This window comes from Falco punctatus (genome assembly GCF_963210335.1).
Source record: "Falco punctatus genome assembly, chromosome: 2".
Taxonomy (NCBI): Eukaryota; Metazoa; Chordata; class Aves; order Falconiformes; family Falconidae; genus Falco; species Falco punctatus.
The window spans coordinates 4,729,444-4,752,743 of record NC_137581.1 but is presented as its reverse complement, the minus strand read 5'-3'; the positions used below and the strand labels follow the sequence as shown (position 1 = coordinate 4,752,743).

Sequence of the window (23,300 nt, the reverse complement as noted above, 5' to 3'; positions counted from 1 at the left end):
CAGATAGTATTACAGGAGGTGTGGGCTGGCAGCCAGCCCAAGTCCACCCTGCACCTTGCTGGGTGCCAGAAAACTAATGAGCAAATGCTTCCGCTTCCAGGCTGTTCCCTCCCCTCTCCCTACAACCTGCAACCTGTACCAGTGCTGTGCCTGGAGCAAACTGGATCCTCTGGGGCAGCGGCTGGGCTGGGAGCTTGGAAAAAAACTGATCCAAGGAAGAAAAACCAAGTGAAAGAGGACTGGAGCACAGCAGGGAGCCATCCTGTGTGTGGGGCAGGACCTGGGCACTGAGCAGCAGGTTTCCCACACCGCTGAGCCATCAGCTCCCGGGGGAAGATGAGCATTGCGTCGGAGCACAAGCCCCTTGGGAAGCAGGTCACCGGCAGCCTGCACACAGTGAGTAAGGTACGGGCTCGAGGGCACAGATTCCTCCTGCGGGATCAAAGCATCCCCTTTGGGCTACATTAGAGTGTTTTTTTCCTGCCATCTGTTATTCTGAAGACACCTGGGCTTGCCAGATACGTGGCCAAGAACAGGACTCTAGGTGAAAAGAGCTGTGTCTGTCTGGCCTGTTTGCACCAGTTTGCTTACAGAAGGGCCATGGCCCTCACAGACATACAAGATCTGGCAACAGCAAGTAACTGGAGTGGTTCTTTTTCTCCTTTGACAAGAAGTGGAATTAATTTAATGGGAACTTTAATTTTTCAGATCCCTAAATAAAAACATATTGTGAGGTTTGGGCATTTTCAACAGTTCTTAGAATCTCTAATGATACAAAAGCTGCCCTGTGTTGTAGATGTGCAGAATCATCAGGTAGAAGTAGTTTTTCTAGCTCTAACAAAAATTAATGGCAATCTCAAACAAGCAGCATATTACTAGGCAGAAATCAGTGACAAGATCAGATGACATTTTCCTTTTCCCCTCCTCTGCCCTCGGCCTATTGCTAACCAGTTTGCCTTCTCTGTTGTAGCCTTACAGCCTCTCCCCCAGGCCTCTCTGTCTTTAAAGAATCCAACCTTCCTGTGTTGCACTTTTCAGGTGTAGGTTGCAAAATGCTTCATCTAGCATTTGCAGATTAATAAATTGGGGCACAAAGAGGTAGAATGACTTTCCTAAGCATCACCTCACTGGCTAATTACAGAGCTGGGAATCAGCTGGTGCCAGTATTCCCAGTCCACTGGGAACCAGTTCGGTCTCAGGCCAAAACCATTAACAAGACCTGAAAACATATTGTGTATTGGGCTACCGTATTCATGAAGAACAATTTATCCATTTGTATTAGTGAGAAACGGCATGAAACATCTGACCTGCCACCTGAAAAAGGAGCAAAGGCTCAAAAGCAGGAGATCCTCCTGTTAAATGGTGCCTGTCAGGGAAAGCTGTTGCTATCACTTGGGCTAAAGGAAATTTCCTGACTGAGAGGCTTTACTACTGAAACAGCTTTGGGCCATGTTATTCGGTGGGTAGAAATCACAAGATAGTCTCAGACAGAATAATTTTTATGTCTCCTTGGTCCTGGTGTAAATGATTGCCCTTGAGATGAAGCCACCCACACTAGAGCAAAGCAATATTCCAGCTGGGTCTTTGACCTGAATCTTCTGCTGCTTCCCTGGCCTGCCTAGGTTGTGAGCAAATTTCTGCTAAATCTGATAGCTTGCTACTGTCTAAAGGGAAAGTCTCCCCCTGTTCCAGGTTCTGTTCCTAGTCCCTTCCTTTTGCCTGCTCTGGTGCTCATTAAATCCTCTGTAAGCCAATTCAGCTCGGTAAGATGAAAGCGTAGCAGAGCTGGCACAAGGCGAGCAACAGAAGCAGATAGGTAGGTAAAGGGGAGACGGCAGCAGGAGCTCCCCCTTCTCTTGGCACAAGCTGTGAGATTAGCTGACATTATCCAGTGGGTCTGTACCTGTGGGATCCAGCTTAGCACTTAAGTACACACTTTGCTCAAGGCATGTGACTAGCAGCACTGAAGCAGATCCTTGTGTGATTGGATCCAACAAAGAGCAGGTCAGCTCCTGGAAAAAAAAGGCTGTTTATTGACTTACGCCTTCCCAATGGCAGGTCTGGTCCTGGCCAGGCATGTGACTTGCATTACATCAGTGACGGCAGGAGGGAAAATAGCTGCCTCCTTTCTTCTCTCTCCTTTTCCTCTACCAAGTACTATAAAAAATGACAGAGTGCAAAGGGAGGTTGTTAAAACTCTTCAGTGCTGAACCATCAGGAAGGTCAGACTGGACACCAGGTCCAGCTTTCCAGGCATTCAGGTCTCCTCCAGTGTGTTTCATATAGCAGTGGTGTTAATGAATGGTGAAATAAACTAAATCCAAACAAAAATCTAAATTTTATAGTCTTTCTTCTTACATCATGTCAGTTGCATGAATTATTTCCTTTACTTCCTAGCTAAAGCTACCATACATTTTTAAAGTGCTTTGCTAAACAGCTTCTGACCTCCAGCTTTGACATGCTGGATTTGTGTGTCTTACTGCAGTGTTTATAACTACCCCCCCCAGACGAGTGGAAGCCAATTCCACCCATTTCTAAAGTTTCAAAGAGCTTTAGTTCCTCCTTTGAAGAGACAACACCAGCTCAGGTGAGAAAAATGTAGTTGCACAGCTTTGAGCTCTATCCTTCTCACGTGGGCAGGATGAGAGCTCACAGACAGCTCCCGCTGGAAGAAGGGCCAACAGGGACGATGCCCATGTGGGACTTAGGAGATTGATGTTGAATCCTGTAGTCACTGACAGCTTCCTGGGCAGGGTCCTTCTTGTCCCTCTTCCCCACTGGCAAAATGACACCATTACATCCCAAAGATGTGGTGAGGATTTAGCCTTTTAGAAATGTCCAAGTTTCTGCAGCTCTGTTGTGAGGGCTGTTTAAACATCCTGCATCTGCTTTTAGCAGTAAATGGGGTGAATGTGTCCCATCTGATCCCCAAGAGATAGGAGCTCATACCGCTCTTCACACTGTCATTCCAATTTCCAGCCCCAAATGCCTTTTTTTCCCCTTGACACTTCCATGTTGGCAGCCTCAGACAGCTAACACACATGGCTTTTTTTCCCCTTGTGATACTTGCAGTTGTCACCAATCGTGGAGTTAAATGTTGGCGGGGAGATGTACACAACAACACTGAGCACCTTAAAGAAACATCCTGGCTCCAAGCTGGCAGAGATGTTCACTGGCCAGCCCAAACTCAGGAGAGACTCTGAAGGGAGATTCTTCATCGACAGGCCAGGCACCTATTTCAAATACATCTTGGAGTACCTGCGCAGTAACCAAGTACCCACCCAGTGCATCCAGGATGTCTACAGGGAGGCGTTGTTCTATGACATTGAACCTCTAATCAAGCAGCTGGAGGACTCCCCACAGATCTTCGGGGAGCTTGTGGCGAGGAAGCAGTTTCTGGCTCGTGTGCCCAGCTACAGTGAGAACATTGAACTGATGATCCGCATTGCGAGGGCAGAAGCGGTTGCATCCCGCCGGTCCAGCGTCATCGTGTGCGTGGTCAGAACTGAGGAGGACGCGGCCAGATGTCAGGATGCCTTGAACAGCTTGGACATGGATAAAAAATCCGTGGTGAAGTTTGGCCCCTGGAAGGCAGCGCCAAGCATTTCTGATCTGCTGGACTGCATTCAAATGGATGTTGAAGCCAAAGGGTATAAAATATCCTTCCAGCCCCACATTGCTGAAAAAGGTTTTCGTTTCAAATCGCATGACTTCTTCTACAAGTTCCTGTTCACCTGGTGGTAGCAAAGTGCCACTGTCGATGGGGAATGGAAGAAAGCAATTATTAAAACAATTTAACTTGGATTGTGGAAACTAAGCCATGGACTGCCAGAGGGACAGGAAGAAATGCGTGGGCCAATGGAAGGAACTTCTTTGGCCATTTGCCAAATTAAAGAGCACTTAAGACCCACTGTTTACTTGGGCTTTAGGGGATAACTGTATGATTTAAAAAGTATCAGGAAAAGGAGGAATTTCAGTCTTTCAGCATTGCTGAGTATTAGGTAGGTTCAGAGAGCCAGTTCTGAGAGTTGAGCCAACCTCACCCAGCCTAAGAGAAACGAATAATCCCAAATAAATCTTGTGCAGATGTGGAGTTGGTCTCTCAGTGTAAACGGGAACAGGTCACACATGTGTAATTCCCAATGGAAACACTGAAAGCTGCATTAACACATGCTCAAATTAAATTTGGATCCTTAATGAGAAGGGAGAAGGTCTTCTTCTCACTGCTTTCCACACTAGAGCCTAGGTTAAAAAGGATTCACTGTCCCATGCTCTCTTCTTGTTCCTCCAGTAGACAACCTACTCTCTAGCCAATGTATTTATTACCATTATTTATTATTTATTCTGAAGGAAAGACAGAGAACCTCAGCTATGGTCCAGGATCAAAAAAAGGCAAAACCACCATCACTCATGTGAGGAGGTTATAATCTAAGGGCATGCACTCCTCTCTCAGGCCACACTACTTTAATCTTTTCCTTATGACATTCATTACTGTTATGATACTATTTCTAAATATATAAGCTTCTGGAAGAGTAGGGAAAACCCACTGTGATTTGATGGGAAAGAAGAGCTACTGAAGCAATAGCCTGGGACCTCAGTGCAAATCCTCCCTTACAGAACATGACTTGGGTGCTACATTGCGTTTTAAAAATCTTAGTATTTAAAAGTGTATTTTTATACTGGAGGTGGCTGTTAGCTTGATTTTAATCACTTTGAAAATCATAATGGCTAATTTGATTATGATCATATTTCCTTCTCAGAAGATGGATTTCTTCCAGTTAAGGACAATAATCGTGGGGATGTTAAATAAACAACTTTTAAAAACTCTTTGAATGATACAGAAGCGCTTTATTTTCTGACATCTTCCTCCTAAAATCCCCAAATTCTAAAGGCTTGAAGTTTTGCCTTTTTGCTAATGGTTTTGGATCATTCCTGCTTAAGCTTGGTTTCAGATGTGCTCATCCTAGCACAGATTTCCCCCCAGTGAGCACCAGGACTCACACCACTGACCTCAGGGCAGCTCTGCTGTAGGGGCAAGGGGACATTTCGAGACCTTTCAAATTTAGAAACTTGGTAAGAACGGACACAGTCAGTGTCTGAGAGGACAAAAAGGTTTAGAAAATAGGATCTGTGATCACCGCTTTGATCGTAACCAAGTGGTTAGTGATGCTTAGCCTGGAAGAAGAGAGATTGAAGCAGCCTCCCAACAGACAAAAGGTCGCTTTAGAGATCTGTTACTCTCTGTATATACTAAAAGTGAAAGAACTGGTTTACGTTGCAACAAAGGAGATGAGAATGGGATATTGGAAGAAAAAGATCTGATTATAGGGTAGTTAAAGCCTCAAACCAACCAACCTAAGACTACAGGACTGCTGTCATGAGAAACTTTAGTAGTTTTACCAGGGATGGTCTCATAGAACAGCCCAGGCTGGAAAGGACCTCAAAGGAAAGGTGGGAAAGGGAGCCTGGATGAGATTACCAAGCACCCTGGTCCTGTCACATCTCAAAAACCCCCAGTGATGTGGACTCCGCCATGTCCCTGGGGAGGCTGTTCCAGTGAACGATGGTTCTCACTACAAAAAATTTATGTCTTATATTGAGAAGAAAATTCTTCCAGTGCACCTGGTATCCATTGCCCATCTTCTCCACATAGCTCCCTGCAAAGAGAGAGATGCTGTTGCCTTTGTGGATGGCCTTTAAGTACATTTGTCCTCACAGGGCAGGTTCTCCAGACCTTTGGCCACCTCCTTGGCCCTCCTTTGGCCCCTTCCCAAGTCACGTTGTCCCCAAGACACAACCCAACTGTGGCCACCGCTGGCTACCTCTAGCCACACAGCGTCACAGACTTAACTGTTGCCTGTGACCCCTGTCAGCAAACCAGACAGAAGTCTGTCAAGGGGCTCCTCAGTGTTGGGGCCTCCTTCCCCCGCCGCCAACCCCCCCCCAAAGGAGACGTCTGAAGGCCGTGCTAAGATTTCATGTATATCTAACACAAGTTTGCCTGGAAATGTCAAGCCATGTTATTTAGATTTTGGTCTTTATATGGTCAAACATCAAATACTAGCGAAGCCGTAAGTATTTTTACGGGAAAACTGAGCCGCGCTGACACGGTGGCGGCGTTTGGCTGTGGCGCGAGCGACGCCGCCGCCATGTCACTCCCGCGTTGCCATGGCAACGAGAGACCGCCCCCTCCAGGGCCCGACCGCCTGACCATAGAGCGCGGCCTCCAGCTGGGAAGAGAGGACGCTTCTTCTGCCTTCTCCCTGCGGGCGGCTCTGTGGTCTCTTTTCCCAGTTGCGCGTACGGCGGCCGCCGAGGGTCAGGCGGCGGTATGGCGGCGCACCTAAAGAAGCGGGTGTACGAGGAGTTCACCAAGGTGGTCCAGGTAACGCAGCGCTACTGGGCCAGGTCGGGCCGAGCGGAGAGGGGGGGACAGTCCTGAACTCTGCCGTGCGGCAGAGTGGCGCCGGCGGAGCTGCTGGAAGAGCTGCCGGCCCAGCCCGGGGCCCGGCCCGGGACCGCCGCCCGCCCGGCTCGGGGCCCGGCCCGTGAGGGGCTGAGGAGGAGCAGGACGGGCTGGCCGCGGGTTTAAGGAGGCCAGAGCTGCATGGAGGGAAGGGGGCTGCCTCGGGGTGCGTGCGGGAGGAGGGGAGCGCTCCCCTCAGGGCGGGAAGAGAGCGACATGGGCAGGATGCAGCTTCCCCCGGCCTGGCAGCGAGTTTTTCGGCTGCTGCAGGCTTGGGCGTGTGTGGGAGAAGTGTTGGTCCTGGGTTGGTTGTCTGGGGTTGGAAGGGGCAGCGTTTGCCCCGGGCTGGGGTGGGGGGAGGCAGTGTTTTCTGGGAGCAGAGGCTACCTGGGCAGGACTGGAGCAGCCCCAGGGCGCTGAGGGTGTGTTCCTTCCTAAGACAGGTGAGGGAGAGGCCAGTGACTGCTGTGGGGCACAGGAGCTTCCTCAGTCTTGGTGCTGAGGCAGTGTTAGCTCAGGGATGGAGTGGTACAGGATTTTCCCAGTGTTTCTGAACCATGTCTTTCTGCCCACAGCAGCAGCATGAGGACCTGTCCACTAAGAAATTGCGGCTGACCAAGCCTAGCAAGTCAGCAGCGCTCCATGTTGACCTGTGCAAAGCCACCTCGCCTGCGGATGCCTTGCAGTACCTGCTCCAGTTTGCCAGGAAGCCCGTGGAAGTGGAGAGTGTGGAAGGGGTTGTCCGGATCCTGCTGGAGCATTATTACAAGGTGGTGAAGCTGGGAGCCAAGCATGCATCCAGAATGCTCCTTCTGGTCTTGTTTTCTTGGTGTTAGATATGGAATAGGGAGTCACAGGCTCTTGTGTTGCTGACTCAGTTGCCAGCAGCCTGGGCTGTTGGATGCCCTGTGAGGAGACTGACTATAGTTCTTTACCCAAATGATTTCTGGTCATGTTACTTGTCCCTTTGATGATGGTTTCGGAGCCTGTGACAAGGATGTGACAGTAATCCCTGCTGAAGGCCTGTGTGATTAGTCTTAAATTACCTTAACAAGGGACAAAGACGTAACAAGAAGTTTTCCACGGAGCCCAGCTGTCCAAAGCCGGCTCAACTTTATCTGAATCGTTCCTGGTATTTCCTTACCTTGCTCTTAATTTCCTCTGGCAGTGGAGAAACATTTTAGCTATTGCTTATGCTATGAACAAAGCATTTTAAAAATGATGTTTCTGAAAAACTTCTCAACAAAAAAGTCTTAACAGCAGAATAACAAATAAATAACAAAAGTAACATATGCTTTGTAGTATCCAGATATTGATCCTTCACTTGATAAAGCAAAACTTTATTGCATCCGACAAAGCTGCACTGTAGGCTGAAATATTTTTCACAGATGTCCTTGTGCTATTCTGTCTTCCTGTTTACAATTGAGTCTGTTTTGCTTTGAACTTAAACTAAAAGTCTAAGCTGCATTTTATCTATTTCTGTCTTTTGCTTGCTTTGGCTTGTGTGTTGAGGCTGTTGTACTTTTTTTTTTGATGGGAACTTACCTACTTGTGAAGAAAACTGTCTTTCCTGATGAAATATCACAGGTTATTTGTGTTCGAAGTTTGTGTTGTAGCCTATATTAGAACAGAGACTCTTAAATCTACACATGAGGTCACATTTTAAAGTGCACAGTCTATTACAGAAACCAGCATTTAAAAAGTATTGCAGTCCTGTAGCTGACCTTATTTTACTTAAGGACAAAATTTTCTGAAGACCTGGTTTCTTGGTATCTTCAGAAAACTTGCACTTGAACTAGTCTTTCAGAAACTGAAGACTGAAAGCTGTAACTGTGGTGGAAGTTGTGTGATGATGTATTTGTTTGTAGTGTCATTGCAGCCTCCTCCTCCTTCATTCCTTTATATTAGTATAGGACAGTCCCCAAACAGTTCTGATGGCCTCTGAAGTGGATCAGAAAAACAATGTGACTTTTTTTTTCCATTTTCCCACTCCTAGTTCCCATGGCTGAGCAGCTGAGCAGGGGGCATGTTGCGATGTGTGTGGGGAAGCCGGGGAACAGGATACTGTAAACTGGTGTTGCTATTGGCAGCAATGTGTCCTCAAACGTGGCCTGAGGTGATGCTGAAAGTCCAGATTCCTGACAGTGATCAGGATGAGTGGCACCTTCACTTCCTGGTGTTTTGGTTGTGGAGACGGCAATCGGACCCACGAACTACAAGGATAACTCTGTATAACTTCCTGCTCACAAACTGTTAGAAGGAGGGAAAAAATGCCCACTGGGGTGGGAGGCTGCTTGTAACTCAATAATAATGTTGCAGACATTCATAAGGCTATTAAAAGTGCCTTTGTAAATGTCCTTTTTGAAATCATTGATCTCTTCTGTATTCATGGGTACATGAGTACCAAGAACATGAGTAATGAAGAGCAAACGCCAAATGTGTAAACACCACAATACTGTGGAAATTCATGCATCCTGCCACTGATGTAAGTAGTCCAGTGACAGTAACTGTTGTTCAAGCACCTTGTTTCGATCCTGAAAAGAGGAAATACTTCTCAGCTCAGCTGAGAAAGATATTACTCCTGTGGGTGTCACATTTGTCACTTGCAGTATGTGACACCAAAGTCTCTCCTAAACACCACTGAAAGAGATAGAAGTTGTAACTGTAGTATTTTTGCACCTGTTGAAAGAGGTAATATTTGTAATTATAATATTTCAGTACTTCTGTGTTCAGCGTTGCACAATTGCTTGGTAAGATCTAAGTATGAAATCCAGATTTCTTTTTGTCTTCCTGTCCTGTATTGGATATCCCAGGCAGTATGATGAAAGAGAGCTTCCGGTTATGATCAGAAGTTTTGTGTGCACATCTGTAGAAGACTAAAAATAAGTCTTCAAAATGCATGAAATTCTTAAATGAATTTAAAATTATAATAATTTCTGAAGCTTATTTATGTAATTATCAGCTGTGACAGCTTTTGCTATTGCTTAAATGAGTAGATGTATGCAGCAAATATGCTTCTGTTTTATTTTAGTTTTTACCTTGCTGTGTTAAAATTCTTTCTTTTTTTTTCTGTCAGATTGGCAGGATTCCTGCCACCATTAAGAGAAACAGTTCCGTAGCCCAGAGACCCTACTGCTTAGTAGAGGTCATGAGATCATCAGTCTCAGATAATCTCCTAAAATCCTTACATGTGTTCATTAAAATCTTACAAAGATATTAACATGATCAACACTCAATCTGGTATCTTGAAAATCTGATTTATTTAAACTTTTACATTTTCAAACAATGTGAAGATAACTTTGAGGAATTATGAGTAAAAGAATCATTTTGAAATGTACTGGAAGCTGCCATGTAAATGTTCTGGCATGGTTAATTTTCTGTGGGGTTTCCTCTGGACTTATGGAGGAGGAAGTAGCATGACAGTAAAATTCAGACCTTGTGCTGAATTATATATAGGTCCTGCCTGTGCATAGTGTATTGTTTTTCAAACTGGAAAATGAACGAGAGTGTCTGTCGTTTCCTTTCAGGAGAACGATGCCTCTGTAAGATTGAAGATAGCTTCCTTGCTGGGTTTGTTATCGAAGACTGCAGGATTTTCCCCAGACTGCATTATGGATGATGCCATTAACACACTTCAAAATGAGAGTAAGTCTTGCTTTTCAGGTGGTGCTTAAGATCGAGGCAGAATCACGCTGTCTTTAAGCATATAGGAGAGTGGCAAGGCCCTTACTGAGCAACAATTCCCGGTTATACACTTCAGATGTATTTATTTTCTGCTTTTGTGAATGGTGAAAGTCAATAACATGTTGGTGGTGGAATCACTGTTGCTGGAGGTATTTAAAAAACATGTAGATGCAATGCTTAGGGACATGGTTTAGTGGTAGAGTTGGCAGTGCTACGTTAATGGTTGGACTCTGTGATCTTAAAGGTCTTCTCCAACATAAACAAGTCTATGATTCTATGTTCTGACGAGAAAAACACTTCTCAGACCTGCCTGCTGTATACCTTTGTTTTAAGAGTGTGCAAAGTTTGCTTTCGCTTCTTCATGTGAAAGCTGTGGCTTCTGAAGTGCTCTGTACTGGAGCATGGTCTTGCTTAGAGTGGAGTCTTGTTTGAAGAACAGGTTTTTTTTCTTACCATGCTGCAGGCCAGCTTATCAGCTAACACAAGGAGGCATTAGAGTATTAGCATTGGATTTGTAGTAGGTTGCCCTGTTTGTGGCTTCATTAAAGTCCATTTTTATTTTGTATCTTGTATTCACAGGTTTTATATGCTTTACTTGATGCAGTTTAATTTTATTTTCATGTCATTTATAGAATGACATAATGGTTTGGGTTGGAAGGGACCTTTAAAGCTCATCTTGTCCAACCTCCTGCTATGGGCAGGGAAATTTTGCTCTGGATCAGGTGGGTCAAAGCCCCATCCAACCTGAACTTGAACGCTGCCAGGGATGGGGCATCCACAGCTTCTCTGGGCAACCTGTGCCAGTGCTTTGCCACCCTCATCTGAAAAATTTCTTCCTTATCTAAACCTACCCTCTTTCAGTTTAAAATCATTGCCTGTTGTCCTGTCACTACAGGCCTTGGTGAAAAAAAGCTCTCTTCATCTTTCTTTTAAGCCCCCTTTAGTATTGAAAGGCCATGATAAGGTGCCCCTGGAGCCTTCTCTTCTCCAGGCTGAACAACAGCAACTCTCGCAGCCTTTCCTCATAAGAGAGGTGGTGTTCCAGCCTTCTGACCGTTTTTGTGGCCTCTTCTAGAGCTACTCCAACCGGTCCATGTCTTTCCTGTACTGAGGAGCCCAGAGCTGGATGCAGTACTGGAGGTGGGGTCTCAGGAAAGCAGAGCACCTCCCTCCACTTGCTGGCCACGCTGTTTTTGATGCAGCCCAGGGTATGGTTGGCTTTTTGGGCTGCAAGCACACATTGCCGGCTCATGTCCAATATTTTATCCACCAGTACCCCCAAGTTCTTCTCCTCAGAGCTGCTCTCAATCCAGTCATCCCTCAGTTTGTACTGATACTGGGGATTGCCCCAACCCACGTGCAGGACCTTGCACTTGGCTTTGTTGAACTTCATGAGGTTTATACTGGCCCACTCCTGAAGCCTGTCAAGGTCCCCCTGGATGGCATCCTGTCCCAGGCGTGTCAGCCGCACCGCTCAGCTTGGTGTCATCCCCACACTTGCTCTGTGTGTGCTCAGTCCCACTGTCCCTGTCATTGATGAGGAATTGATGGAGCATTGGTCTCAGAACAGACCCTTGGGTGACACCCCTTGTTACTGGTTTCCACTTGGACACTGGGCCGTTGACTGACTCATCGGACACGGCCATCCAGCTAATTCCTTATCCATCTAACAGTCCATCTGTTTAAGCCACGCTGGTCCAATTTAGAGGTAAGAATGCTGTGGTGGGCTGGGTGAACAGGAGGCTAAATGCGAGCGAGCAGTGAAGGCTCACTGTGTACCAGGCTGTATCAACAGGAGCGTAGTCAGCAGGACAGGGATTATTCCCTTTTGCTCGGCACTGGTTAGACCAAATCTGGAACACCACGTCCAGTTTTGGTCTCCCCAGTGCCAGATAAGGGCTGCTGAAGCTGAGTGAGTTCAGCAGAGGGCCATTGAGGTGGCCAAGAGCTGGAGTATGTGGTGTGCAAGTAGAAGCTGAGGGAGCTGGAGTTGAGAGGATGAGCGTAATTTATTTTATGTATGCTTTACTTGATGCAGTTTAATTTTATTTTAGTATCATTTATAGAATGAAATAATGGTTTGGGTTGGAAGGGGCCTTTAAAGCTCATTTTGTCCAACCCCCTGCTGTGGGCAGGGACGTTTTGCCCTGGCTCAGGTGAGTCAAAGCCCCATCCAACCTTGAGAGGTTTTCAGGATGACCTTTCAACCTGGACGAGTCTGTGATTCTCTAGCCTGTGAGGAACTCAGTAGAGAGATGCGTGACCTTTTGCTGTTTTGTTTTGCAGAGTCTCACCAAGTCCTTGCTCAGCTGCTGGACACCCTGCTGGTGATCGGCACAAAGCTCACAGAGAATCCATCTGTCAGGATGAGACTGGTAGAGGTGGCCTGCAAGGTAAGGCGGCCTCCTTGGGGCAGGAAACTTTTATCACTGCCTGAAGAATAAAGCGCGTGGTCAGTCTTTAAATTGTATTCATTTTTCTCAACAAATTTTTTATCTTTTAACTGCTAGGAATCTTAATATGATTTGTTGTTTTGAAGGGCTGAAAGAACGTTAAGAAGCGAGTTACGTCTGTTCTTCTCTTCTGTTCCACAGCATCTGACAGATTCTTCCCATGGTGTAAGAAATAAGTGTCTTCAGTTAATTGGCTGTCTTGGACCAGTGGAAAAAGGTGTTGCAAAAGAAGCTGAGACCCAGGCTGCTAAAGATGTCCAGAAGATAATAGGAGATCATTTTAATGACCAGGACCCTCGTGTAAGGACTGCAGCTATAAAAGCCATGGTAGGTGGTGTTGGTACAGTGGAATAAACTGTTTGGGGTTATATAAGGAAGCTGGTAGGAGCTGCAAACTAATACAAAGAAGTTTGCGTTAGAGATTATTTAATTATCTTAGTAAAGGTCAATTTAGCATATCAAAATTACCTGGAAAAATAATCTAGGTTTTGATAGATGAGAGTAATGTGAGATCTCAGAGGGTGTCTTACTGATTCATAATGATTTCTTTCAGCTGTAGCTGCAGAAGCTTTTTAGTTTGATTTTTCTGGGTGCATGTAGGCTCTTTCTTTTGGTGTCAAATCTGTATTTCTTGATTTAGCATTGGTTACCAGAATTACAATGAGCCACTAGTACTCCGACATGCAATAGATCGCTCTTGTGACAGGAAATCTATGTGATAAGTCCAGAAAGCATTTTGTTTTTAAACAGCATTTGTGTTGTGCCCCATGGTCGCATTCATTAGCATTCTCTAACTGTTCATGAGGTTACTGATTTTCATGTGGGCTGGAGTGTGAGAGCCCTTCAGAATTTTTTAGCTTTGCATAGATGCAAAGACCATGCACTTGAGAATTTTGCTTAAGGTGAGTTGCCTGTGAGTATATAGTTATAGAGAAATTTCTGTAGTACCCTTGGATTTTATAACAATATCCCATCTAATGTGATGGTCAACAAGGGTATTTGAATTAATGATATTAAACTCGAAAGAAAGGAGGTAGGTGTATTTGAGGAGGTCAGACTGCAGTTCTGTCTGTCTGGGATCTCCCTCTGCTGGAGGTTGAAAATGAAGGATGAGTACATTCCATTCTGATTTTTGTTGGTACAATTATATTTTTTTTTAATTGTTTGAGTGACTTTTACAATGACATTGAACCAAATCCATAGCAAGATTTACGACCTTGAATTTATAATTACAGCACAAAGACAACTGTCTTTCTGTTGTTTGAAGCACAGAAACATCCTGAATTAATTCAGTTTTAGGGTTCTTGATCATCGTTTGTCTCCCTGCTGTGTGTTTTTCTTTAATTTTGTCCCTGGCTTGTTGTACTTTGAAGAAATGGATACAGAGCAGCAACTGTTTCTTGTTGACTGTATTCAGCCAGATATTATCCCTTTGTTTGTAAGTCAAATTCCTGATGCTGCCTTATTCCCGATAGAAACAATGTTTAGTGGGACAGTTTTTGCTGTTCTTCTGGTTCAGTAATTGAAAGATTTACAGGGCATGAAAATCAATTGGCAGTGCTACTTCTGGGTCAATGTTTTGGGAATGATATTTTAATTATAGCAGCAATCAAGAAATGCAAGCAACTAAGTTTACTCAAAGCAGAAAAAACAGTGGTGAAAACTTAAACCTATAGTTATACTTTCTTATGTGTTTGGTTTGTTTTTTTCCCTCCCTGTAGCTGCAGCTTCATGAAAGAGGACTAAAATTACAGCAGGCGATTTACAGTCAGGTAAAACCTTGTATTGATTTGTGTTTATTTTGTACTTGTTTGCGATCTTGCTTTTTAGATTCTGTGGCAGTGTGCTTTGAGAGGAGGAGGGCACTGTGCAGAGGTGAAGTATTTTGCACTTAAGTTGCCTATAGTCCTTACTGTTCTGTGGCAGTGGAAATGAAAATCCGTTTTGCATCTGTTTTGCTGAAACGCACTAGAGCGTATGCTTTGATATATGTTGTTTATTGGGGGAGATAATCATGGGAAGGGCAAGGCATTCCGTAATTATTGTTGTCATCTGGCAACCTCGAAGTCTTAAACCCTTGTTCATTGGAGAGTGCACATGAAGCCTGTATTTGTTACGTGGGTAAGGTTGTGCAACTGAAGCCTGTATCAAATAAGTTCTCTTACAGATTCACGTTTTGTGCTTGGTACAGGCAGTTCTGGAGTTTTACAGCATGTGCCTGATGGATGAATTTAGGACTAGTCTACCTGATCAGACTTGGAAGTACTAGGGAGTAGAGGGGAAGACACTGTTAATCCTGATTTTTAATCTGTCCTAACCGATACGTGGTATGGATACTAATTGCACTGTGGGAAATGAATAACAGCTCAGGTGTGTATCGGACTGTGGATCTTCTTTCAGGCCTGCAAGCTGTTGGCAGATGATTATGAGCAAGTGCGCAGTGCTGCAGTTCAGCTAATTTGGGTCCTCAGTCAGCTTTACCCTGAAAGGTATGTACTTTATGCAGAGACAGAAGTATTGGCTGAGTAATAATCCTAATCCTGAGAGTTTTGTGCTAGTAAGTCTCAGGAGTAGCTGTTAGACAACTGATGTGTACAAAAGGCTGATACCTGGTAAGAATGCGCTGATCTGGATGAAGTTTTGGTTCGTGGTGTTTGTTGCCCATCTGTAGGAATTCAGCATAGTTGTTTCTTACTTGATGCCATCCCACATGGCATAAGATCAGCAAACTGATTCATGTTTCTCTGTTAGCATCGTCCCGATTCCTTCTTCTAATGAAGAAATTCGCTTGGTTGATGATGCATTTGGAAAAATTTGTCATATGGTTAGTGATGGTTCCTGGGTTGTTAGAGTACAAGCTGCTAAGTTACTGGTAAGTTGCACTCTTTTCTTCTCTAGCTAAGAGTAGTTCACCTGACGTTACTTTGCTTTTCACATATATTTGAAAAGAAATAGGAGGGTGTTTAAAAACTGCATAGGTGAATTTCTAGCAAAATTCTTACAAGAAAGAAATAAGAGAGGCTGAGGAAACCCAAAAGCTACTCAGCTGAACTGTGCAGTGATTCTTCCTTGAAGAGTGGAGGGTTGAGTATCCAAGAGAAAAACAAGTACTTGCCATAAGTCCCTCCCCTGACTTCTCCAGCACAGGACATGTAAACCAACTGAACTCAAGAAAGACCATAATAACTTTAGTGGAAAAACAAGATGTTCTGACCGCCTTAAGTAAACTTAGGATTCTGACATACAGTAGTGTCAAGCATTGTATAAAGCTATTAGAGTGGATGAGATTGGATGCTGTGTTGGGATAAGTGAGGCAATTATATGGTGTAATTTCGAATAATTCTGTTTCTTCCTTTTGATTTATTTTTTTTCTTTTGTGTTCTTTAGGGTTCTATGCAACAAGTTAGCTCTCATTTCTTAGAGCAGACCCTTGACAAGAAGCTCATGTCAGATCTGAGGGTATGTAAGTGTTTGGATTTGGTTTTATTGTGTAATGTGCTAAAATTGGACAACAGGTATGTTAATGTTGAGTTTGCCTCAGGGCTGCTGAGAGTTAATTGATGATGACAGGTTTTCTTTTAGATTAAAGCCAATGAAGCAATAGCTAGTTTTAGATTTCATTAGCTGAGCATGTAATAAACAGCTCTAGGCTATTCAGGTTTCACAGATGAGAGGTGAATGTTTCTGGTATTCTGACAATCTTTTGGCTAAAATCTTTTATATATTGTGTGCAGAAAGATTGTATCCTAGTTTTAGGAGCAAGCTTTTGGAAACCCTGCAAGATCCAACCAGTAGACCTAGACATTTCACGTGACATGAGTAGCCAAAGGCTGGGACTTCTGAGTCCTACAAGTAGAGCTTTTCAGTAAAATTTCTTCTTTAAGCAACTTGCTCGAGGTATTATGTTCAGTTTTTCTCTCTACAAAAGAATGATGAAGCTAGAGCTGCTAGTTTTTGTGCGCTTCTTTGTAAAGGCTGTTAAAGACAGTTTTGCACAATTTGCTTTACAGTGTGGGAGAGGAAAGGAGATGGACTAGCGAGCGTGCTGAATGAATATCGCCTTTTACACGCTGCTGGACTCTGTATAGTATTGATAGTTGTTAAAGTATTTAATTGCAGTTTAACAAGTTGAATTGCAAATTGATTCCATCTGGTTTTGCAAATCAGTTACTGGATGCTTAACTAGATGGGCCTTTGCTCTGACCTTTTTTAGCTGTTCTTACAATGGATGTCTGAGAATGTTAGTTACAATACATGGGTTATTATCCTTTCCCAACATCAAAAGTACAGAGTGACTGGCAATTAGAAATATTCAGAGAAAAGAAGGTACTATTTGCTTTTCTTAGCATTTGCAGGTATCTGTCAATGTCTAAGCCTCTAGCTATACATCTATTTTCAAATCCAGTAAAGCTGTTTAATATTTTGCTTGGTCAACTTTAAAGTTTACCATGATTTGTAACTGAAAAACTTGTTTGGACAGAGGAAGCGCACTGCGCATGAACGAGCCAAAGAACTCTACAGCTCTGGGGAGTTTTCAAGTGGCAGAAAGTGGGGAGATGATGCTCCCAAAGAAGAAATTGATACAGGTGCTGTAAACTTGATTGAATCAGGAGCTTGTGGGGCTTTTGTTCATGGCCTGGAAGATGAGATGTATGGTAAGTGTTAACTTATTATGGAATGACTAAAGGAGGACATGTGTGCCGGCTAGTAAGCATTGTTTTTTTGCTCTTTTTTTCTGGTCAAAATACATCACTTGGCTATTGTGTTTGGGTTTTTTAAGGAATCATGGACTTCAGGGTGGTGGGGTTCTCTTCCACTGTGATCCTTGATATAGTGGTTGTTTCAAAGATGCATCAGCACTGCACAGATTTTTGAAATTGAGTAGCCAAAACCAAATAGCTTCCTATAAGCAGGAAGTTTAAGTAAAATATCTGTTAAGAAGTGGGCGCTTATGCGGAAACCCACTGGGATTATATTCGTATTGGCTTAAATTTAATAATTGTGTGTGGCCCTAAATTGGGAATGTTAGTTGATGTTCTTTGAAATTGGTGTTTTCCCTGCAGGAACAAAACCCATAGACTCATAGAGCCATTTATGTTGGAAAAACCTTTAAGATCATGAAGTTCAACTGTTAACCCAGCACTACCAAGACCACCACTAAACCATGTCCCTAAATGCCACATCTAGACATCTTTTAAATACTTCCAGGGATGGAGACTCCACCGCTTCTCTGGGCAGCCTGTTCCAGTGCTGGACAGCCCTTTTAGTGAAGAAATTTTTTGTAATACCCAATGTAAACCTCCCCTGGTGCAACTTGAGGCAGTTTCCTCTCTTCCTATCACTTCTTCCTTGGGAGAAGAGACTGACCCCCGACGCCCCTCCTTGCTACAGCCTCCTTCCAGGCAGTTGTAGGAAGTGCTAAGGTCCCCCTGATCCCCCTCTACTCTGGGCTGAGCCCCCCCAGCTCCCCCCGCCCCCCCCGAGCTGTGCCGCAGCCCCTTCCCCAGCCCCTGCCCGGCTCTGGACACGCTCCAGCCCCTCCGGGTCTGTCTGGGGGTGAGGGGCCCAACGCTGAGCCCAGGGCTCGAGGGGCGGCCGCACCAGGGCCCAGCACAGGGGGACGGGCACTGCCTGGCCCTGCTGGCCACGCTGCTGCTGACACCGGCCAGGGCGCTGCTGGCCGCCGTGGCCACCTGGGCACACGGGGGGCTCATGCCCAGCCGGCTGCCGACCAGCCCCCCCAGGCCCTTCCCCGCCGGGCAGTTCCCAGCCCCCTGCCCCCAGCCCGCAGCGCTGTGGGGGGCTGGTGTGACCCACGGGCAGGGCCCGGCACTCAGCCCCGTTGGGCCTCATACAACTGGCCTCGGCCCCTCGGCCCGGCCTGCCCAGACCCCCTGCAGAGCCCCCTGCCCCCCAGCAGGTCACACTGCCCCCAGCTCGTGTCCTCTGCAAACCGACTGCGGGTGCGCTCCAGCCCCTCGTCCAGGTCATTTATAAACAGAACTGGCTCCAACACTGAGCTCTATAAATCAAAAGTTATAGAACTTGTTTAAAACTTGGCACTGTAAGGAACCTGTGCCCATGGAGTCCGATAACCATTCTTTTTGTATCCATAGCAGCTTCCATCCTAACAATAGTTAGAACTAGTGGAGATAGACCCACATATTTTTCCAAATACTTCAGAATCCAACAGCTGCAACAAACATAAGTTTTCTTTTTCCAATCCAAATTTGTTCATAGCCATTTTTTTCTCATTTGTTGTGAGCCAGTGATAGGTTTCAGGTTAAATAGTTGTTGCTCTTCTCGGGGACTGGCTTCCCTAATGAATTAATAGCCAGCTTTCATTTTGCAAGGGGCTAAACAGGCTAGGCTCCTTTCAGTCGCTGCTGCTTAAAAGCTTTCCTCTTGTCTGGTTAGAATGCATTATTCTTGAAGACTGGTGACTGAATCTGTATGTTTTCAGGTACTTAAATTTCAGATGAGGTCTTGTTTACATGTTTAGCAATCTTATTAATAGTTCTTCTCCTTTAATGGAAATACCTGCATTCTGAGGTCACAGGTACCTGTTCCATAGTGCTGTTGTATTGGTCTCTTGTGGTCTTCTTATGATGGACTTGGACAGTGTAGTCTCTTTCCAACAGATTTTGTCTGATCTGTCCTTTTAAAAAGGATGAATTATGAGTGTCAGTCTGGAACACAGACGTCCTTGAGCTCCTCGGACTGGCTGTAGCACTGACTGTGCTGACAGCCTCAGGAGAGTCTGTGTGCTACCCTTCCCAGCCTGTTTCCCGTGGGTAAAGTGAAGATTTCTATTTCTTAAGGCTATTGAGAACGGCTGGTATTTGCATAGAACTGTGAAAATGCCGAGCTCTGAATGTTATTCCTGAATTTGCTTTTAATGTTACTGGAAGGACAAGGCTAAACTGGAAAGTAGAAAACCACCATAACAAAAATATTGCTGTGTATGTATTGCGTTGTAGAAGTTGGTTTATTGTTCCGTGACTCCTGCAAATAAAAGCATGTTTTCTTAATAGCTAAACTTTCCCTAAAGCTTGGAAATGCACCTTTTTTTTCATTGCCTGAAAATTTTTAGGTCCATCAACCTGTGAAATGCATTTCTAGTTTCTCATGCTGCTGTAGGTCTTACTGCAGTGTGGTGCTGTGGGGGAATGTCGATAAAATGGACAGATGTGAAATATACACAGATCATTGAATAAAGTAGATCTCTCCCTCCACTGCAACATTTTTAAATACTGCTGAGCTCTCTTCTTCCTTACCTGCAGCGCTGCTTCATTTCTTGAATTCCATGTTGTAACTTAAATCTGAATTAGTGTGTTGGCTTATGAAAGCAATATTGGCAAAATGTGTTTCTTCTCTAATACCTTGGTCTTAACAACCGTGGAGACTCGTAGTTGTGACAAAAGCTTCATTACTGAATAAGCAGGGGTCTTGCTGTGTTTGCAGTTTTCTACTTAATCAGAATCATCAGGAGTTGAGTACGTTCTTTAAGAACAATAGGCCTAAAAGCTACACATGAGTTTAAATGTTTTCAAGATGAGCTAATTTGAATGAAAACTAGAAGTATGTTTAAAACAATAAGGTTTGCAAGACACCAGATTAATTCTCGTTTTTATGATGCCAGCACATAAACGTTATGGCAGCTAGCAAGGATGGGTCTAGGGAAGAGAATCTCATCTCCACTTAAGCTTGTTATATCTGGGTATTCTTCAAATTCCTGCAATGTTTTACCATATAAATACACTCTTTTTGATGCTTTTTTGCTTAAGTTCTGAATCATTTTAATAATTAGGTGGCACTTTTTTCCTTTCTTTTGAGGAACCCAAAGCCACGAAGCACAAAAATGTCTTTCTGTTTACTGCCAAAATGCTGATACTCTAGGGCTTTTCAGCTATTCATAAAGTGCTACATAGCAAGTTAAAAATGCAGTGAGTGCTCCAGGCAATTAAAATGTCATGAAGAATAAAACAAGCAGAGTTTAATTATCTAAATTAGTTTGCTTAAGATACTGTGGTTAATGCTACACTTGCAAAATGCACTGAAATACATATTATTTATCGGTGGGTAGGAGATGTGGTTTTTACCTACAAGTCCCTCTTGCAGACGCTTACAACAGCAGCGCTTGCAGTATTAGAGGTGAGGCTTTTGATTTGAAGACTTGCCTGTGAAAAGATCCCCAGTGGTATGGGTCTCTGCTTAGTCTCCATCGTCCTCGGGTTTTACTTAGCATCTCCTGTCCTTAGCCCAGTCTTTGAATGATATAAGACCTGGCCGTTGGGCCATATGTCCTTTTAAACAGCACTTACAATTAATTCCCTCCCTGTCTTTTAACAGAGGTTCGGATTGCTGCGGTTGAAGCCCTCTGTATGTTGGCTCAGTCCTCTCCTTCTTTTGCGGAGAAATGCCTGGATTTTTTGGTTGACATGTTTAATGATGAAATCGAGGAAGTGAGATTGCAGTCAATACACACAATGAGAAAAATTTCCAACAATATCACACTGCGGGAAGACCAGCTGGATACTGTATTAGCTGTCTTGGAGGTAAGAAATTCTTGAGGAGGGAAAAAAATCATGTTCCTGCTTTCTTTGGGGTGCTTAATGATATAATGCCGATCAGACCCTTCCTCTGAGTTGAAACTGCCCACCTTTTTGATGGTTGTTTTTGTCTTCTTTGAACATCCCCAGAGGCTGCTAAGGTCTAGTAGCTCGTAATCTCCAGGACAACAGCATACTTTTGAAATAGATGAATTTCAGATCAAACTCTAGCCTTTGTCACTGTGCCGCTGCCTTATGTGTTCCCTTCTGTCCTGTTTTGTGGTTCAGCACTCTGCACCACTTCATGTCGAATACAGCTTCAGGTTTTTTCTGTTTCCTTTGTTCAGCTGCTTTGGCTACACCCTTGCTCACTGAGCAGAGTCAGGGCGCAGGCCTGAGATCTCTCCTGACTGTTCAGAGAGTTTGTTGGCATGCTCTGCAGTGTAATTTTGGGGTTTCCCAACCAGCATCTTCCCAGTCTGTGCTCAGCCAGGATCCAGGGGACAGCATGAGTCAGCTGCTGTTCCTGATTGATGGAGTTGATCTGGGAAAGGGAAGAGATTTTGGCTGTGTGAACAGTGCTGTGCCAAACAGCTTCCCCTCAGACCTGATTTATTTGCTGAGCTATAGCCCCTGAGGCTTGGGGTTTTTTTGACAAATTTCTGGTTCTTTTGGGTAGTCCCCCAGCCTCAGGCGGTGCTGCAAATCTGCTGGTTTTGTCTTTTCACCTGCCGTTCGCTCGATGCAGGGCAACAGGGGCTTCTTTCAGTTGTGCCTCTGGAAGAAGCAAACTAACCAACCTATTTTATCAGTCTGTAACAAATGCTGTGGAATATGATCTGAGTTTGCATATTCAGCAATGGGTTTTAGGTGCCTCACATTTTTACGTAGTTGATTTATACTCGTTCAAGCGGGGGGCTTGTGCATCAAAGTGTAAGAATGACCTAGTTAGGCTGGGGTTCTGTCTTATGCTTCTGTGTTGGCTTATGTATGATAGATCATACAGGTATTTTGGTTTACATTATCGTAATTATTATCAGGTATTAGGATAGCTAAAGTCTGAGAATTAGTAACTTCTTAATGGGTTTGTCTGATTCTGAAAGGTGCTTGCTTGCTTTCTGTAAAATTCGTTTTCCAGTAACAAAATAAAGGATATGGAAAAATAGCATTAACCTTGGTCCCTAAATTTGTTCCGAGAGTGTAAATATGGAACAGTTAGGTGATGGGGTAGCTTCTGTTTCCACCTTACTGCTTTGACTTTATCTGAGTAACTGTACAGCTACTCCTTGCTTCTCTGACCAGGCTTTGGATTCTGCTTTCCTTGTTGTCCTTGATCTCAGTTTCTGTTGAGTTGGGCTCCTCTCTGTCCCTTTGTAGTCTTCTGCCTTGCTTGTCTCTGCACTGCCCTTCCAGTGGTCTGTACAACTCACCTGAAGTATTTTATGTCTGTGGTCATTTCATTTCAGTCCTTAGAGTATGTCTTCTCTGTTGGTCGTAGTCTGCCTTCCACCACCAAAATAAGGAACAGCTGAGCAGCCCAGCTGTGCTTTCCTCCTTTGATCATTTGTGTGTTGACCGTCATCTAAAAGCCTTTACAAGAGGACTTTTTCTTTCTTCTTTTGTGTAAGACAGCGATGAATGAGCTGTTGATACTTAGCAAATTATAATAAAATGAAAAAAAAATCCACCATTGAAACACATTCAGTTCTTGTATCCTATCAAATTTTCACATTCTGCCCAACAGTCCCACACAAATGCTGATAGCCAGGAAGTATAATGCATTGATATGGAATGACAAGGTGGTTTTTGGCAGAAGGAATGTAATTAATTAAGCTGGAGTTCAGCCACAGCGCTTCCAAAAATATTGCTTGGAGGTTGCATAAACTCCTCTGTAGAACGTCACCTTGGCCTAAAAAATAAAATGGGTGCAATGTGACTTTAAAAGTGATGCATTAGGGATCCCATACGATCATAAAAAAGTTTGTGACTGAACTTCTGATTCAGTTTTGGCTTTTTTATTGTCCATCTGTAAACTTGTAGTTAGGTCAAGTTCCTTTCTGCTATAGATGATCACTGTTAATCTGGTCCATCCAGCCACTGACATGTCCTCAACGCTTATGCTAAACCCTCTGGAGGCTGGTGACT

The 23,300-nt window shown here is 44.3% G+C and overlaps 2 protein-coding genes across 5 annotated transcripts in view; both read left to right on the top strand.

The window, feature by feature from the left end:
* The first annotated feature begins 294 nt into the window (after window positions 1-294).
* On the top strand, window positions 295-6,109 carry KCTD14 (potassium channel tetramerization domain containing 14). The gene is made up of 2 exons (XM_080374839.1): window positions 295-405; window positions 3,073-6,109. The coding sequence occupies exons 1-2, from the start codon at window positions 337-339 to the stop codon at window positions 3,742-3,744; spliced, it is 741 nt and encodes a 246-aa protein (XP_080230965.1). The 5' UTR covers window positions 295-336; the 3' UTR covers window positions 3,745-6,109.
* Window positions 6,110-6,212: 103 nt separating this feature from the next.
* Window positions 6,213-23,300, top strand: part of INTS4 (integrator complex subunit 4) — a gene marked incomplete at its 3' end in the record, with an annotated part of 39,444 nt that continues 22,356 nt past the window's right edge. Inside the window, exons 1-11 of one of the 4 annotated variants that reach the window (XM_080374799.1) lie at window positions 6,213-6,385; window positions 7,042-7,236; window positions 9,994-10,111; window positions 12,437-12,543; window positions 12,745-12,930; window positions 14,325-14,375; window positions 15,004-15,092; window positions 15,355-15,475; window positions 15,991-16,062; window positions 17,084-17,258; window positions 20,956-21,161. In XM_080374799.1, the coding sequence (XP_080230925.1) occupies window positions 6,332-6,385; window positions 7,042-7,236; window positions 9,994-10,111; window positions 12,437-12,543; window positions 12,745-12,930; window positions 14,325-14,375; window positions 15,004-15,092; window positions 15,355-15,475; window positions 15,991-16,062; window positions 17,084-17,258; window positions 20,956-21,161 (1,374 nt within the window). In that variant the 5' untranslated portion in view covers window positions 6,213-6,331. The remainder of the gene's footprint in view (window positions 6,386-7,041; window positions 7,237-9,993; window positions 10,112-12,436; window positions 12,544-12,744; window positions 12,931-14,324; window positions 14,376-15,003; window positions 15,093-15,354; window positions 15,476-15,990; window positions 16,063-17,083; window positions 17,259-20,955; window positions 21,162-23,300) is intronic. The other 3 variants (XM_080374798.1, XM_080374800.1, XM_080374797.1) reach the window with 3 other exon arrangements.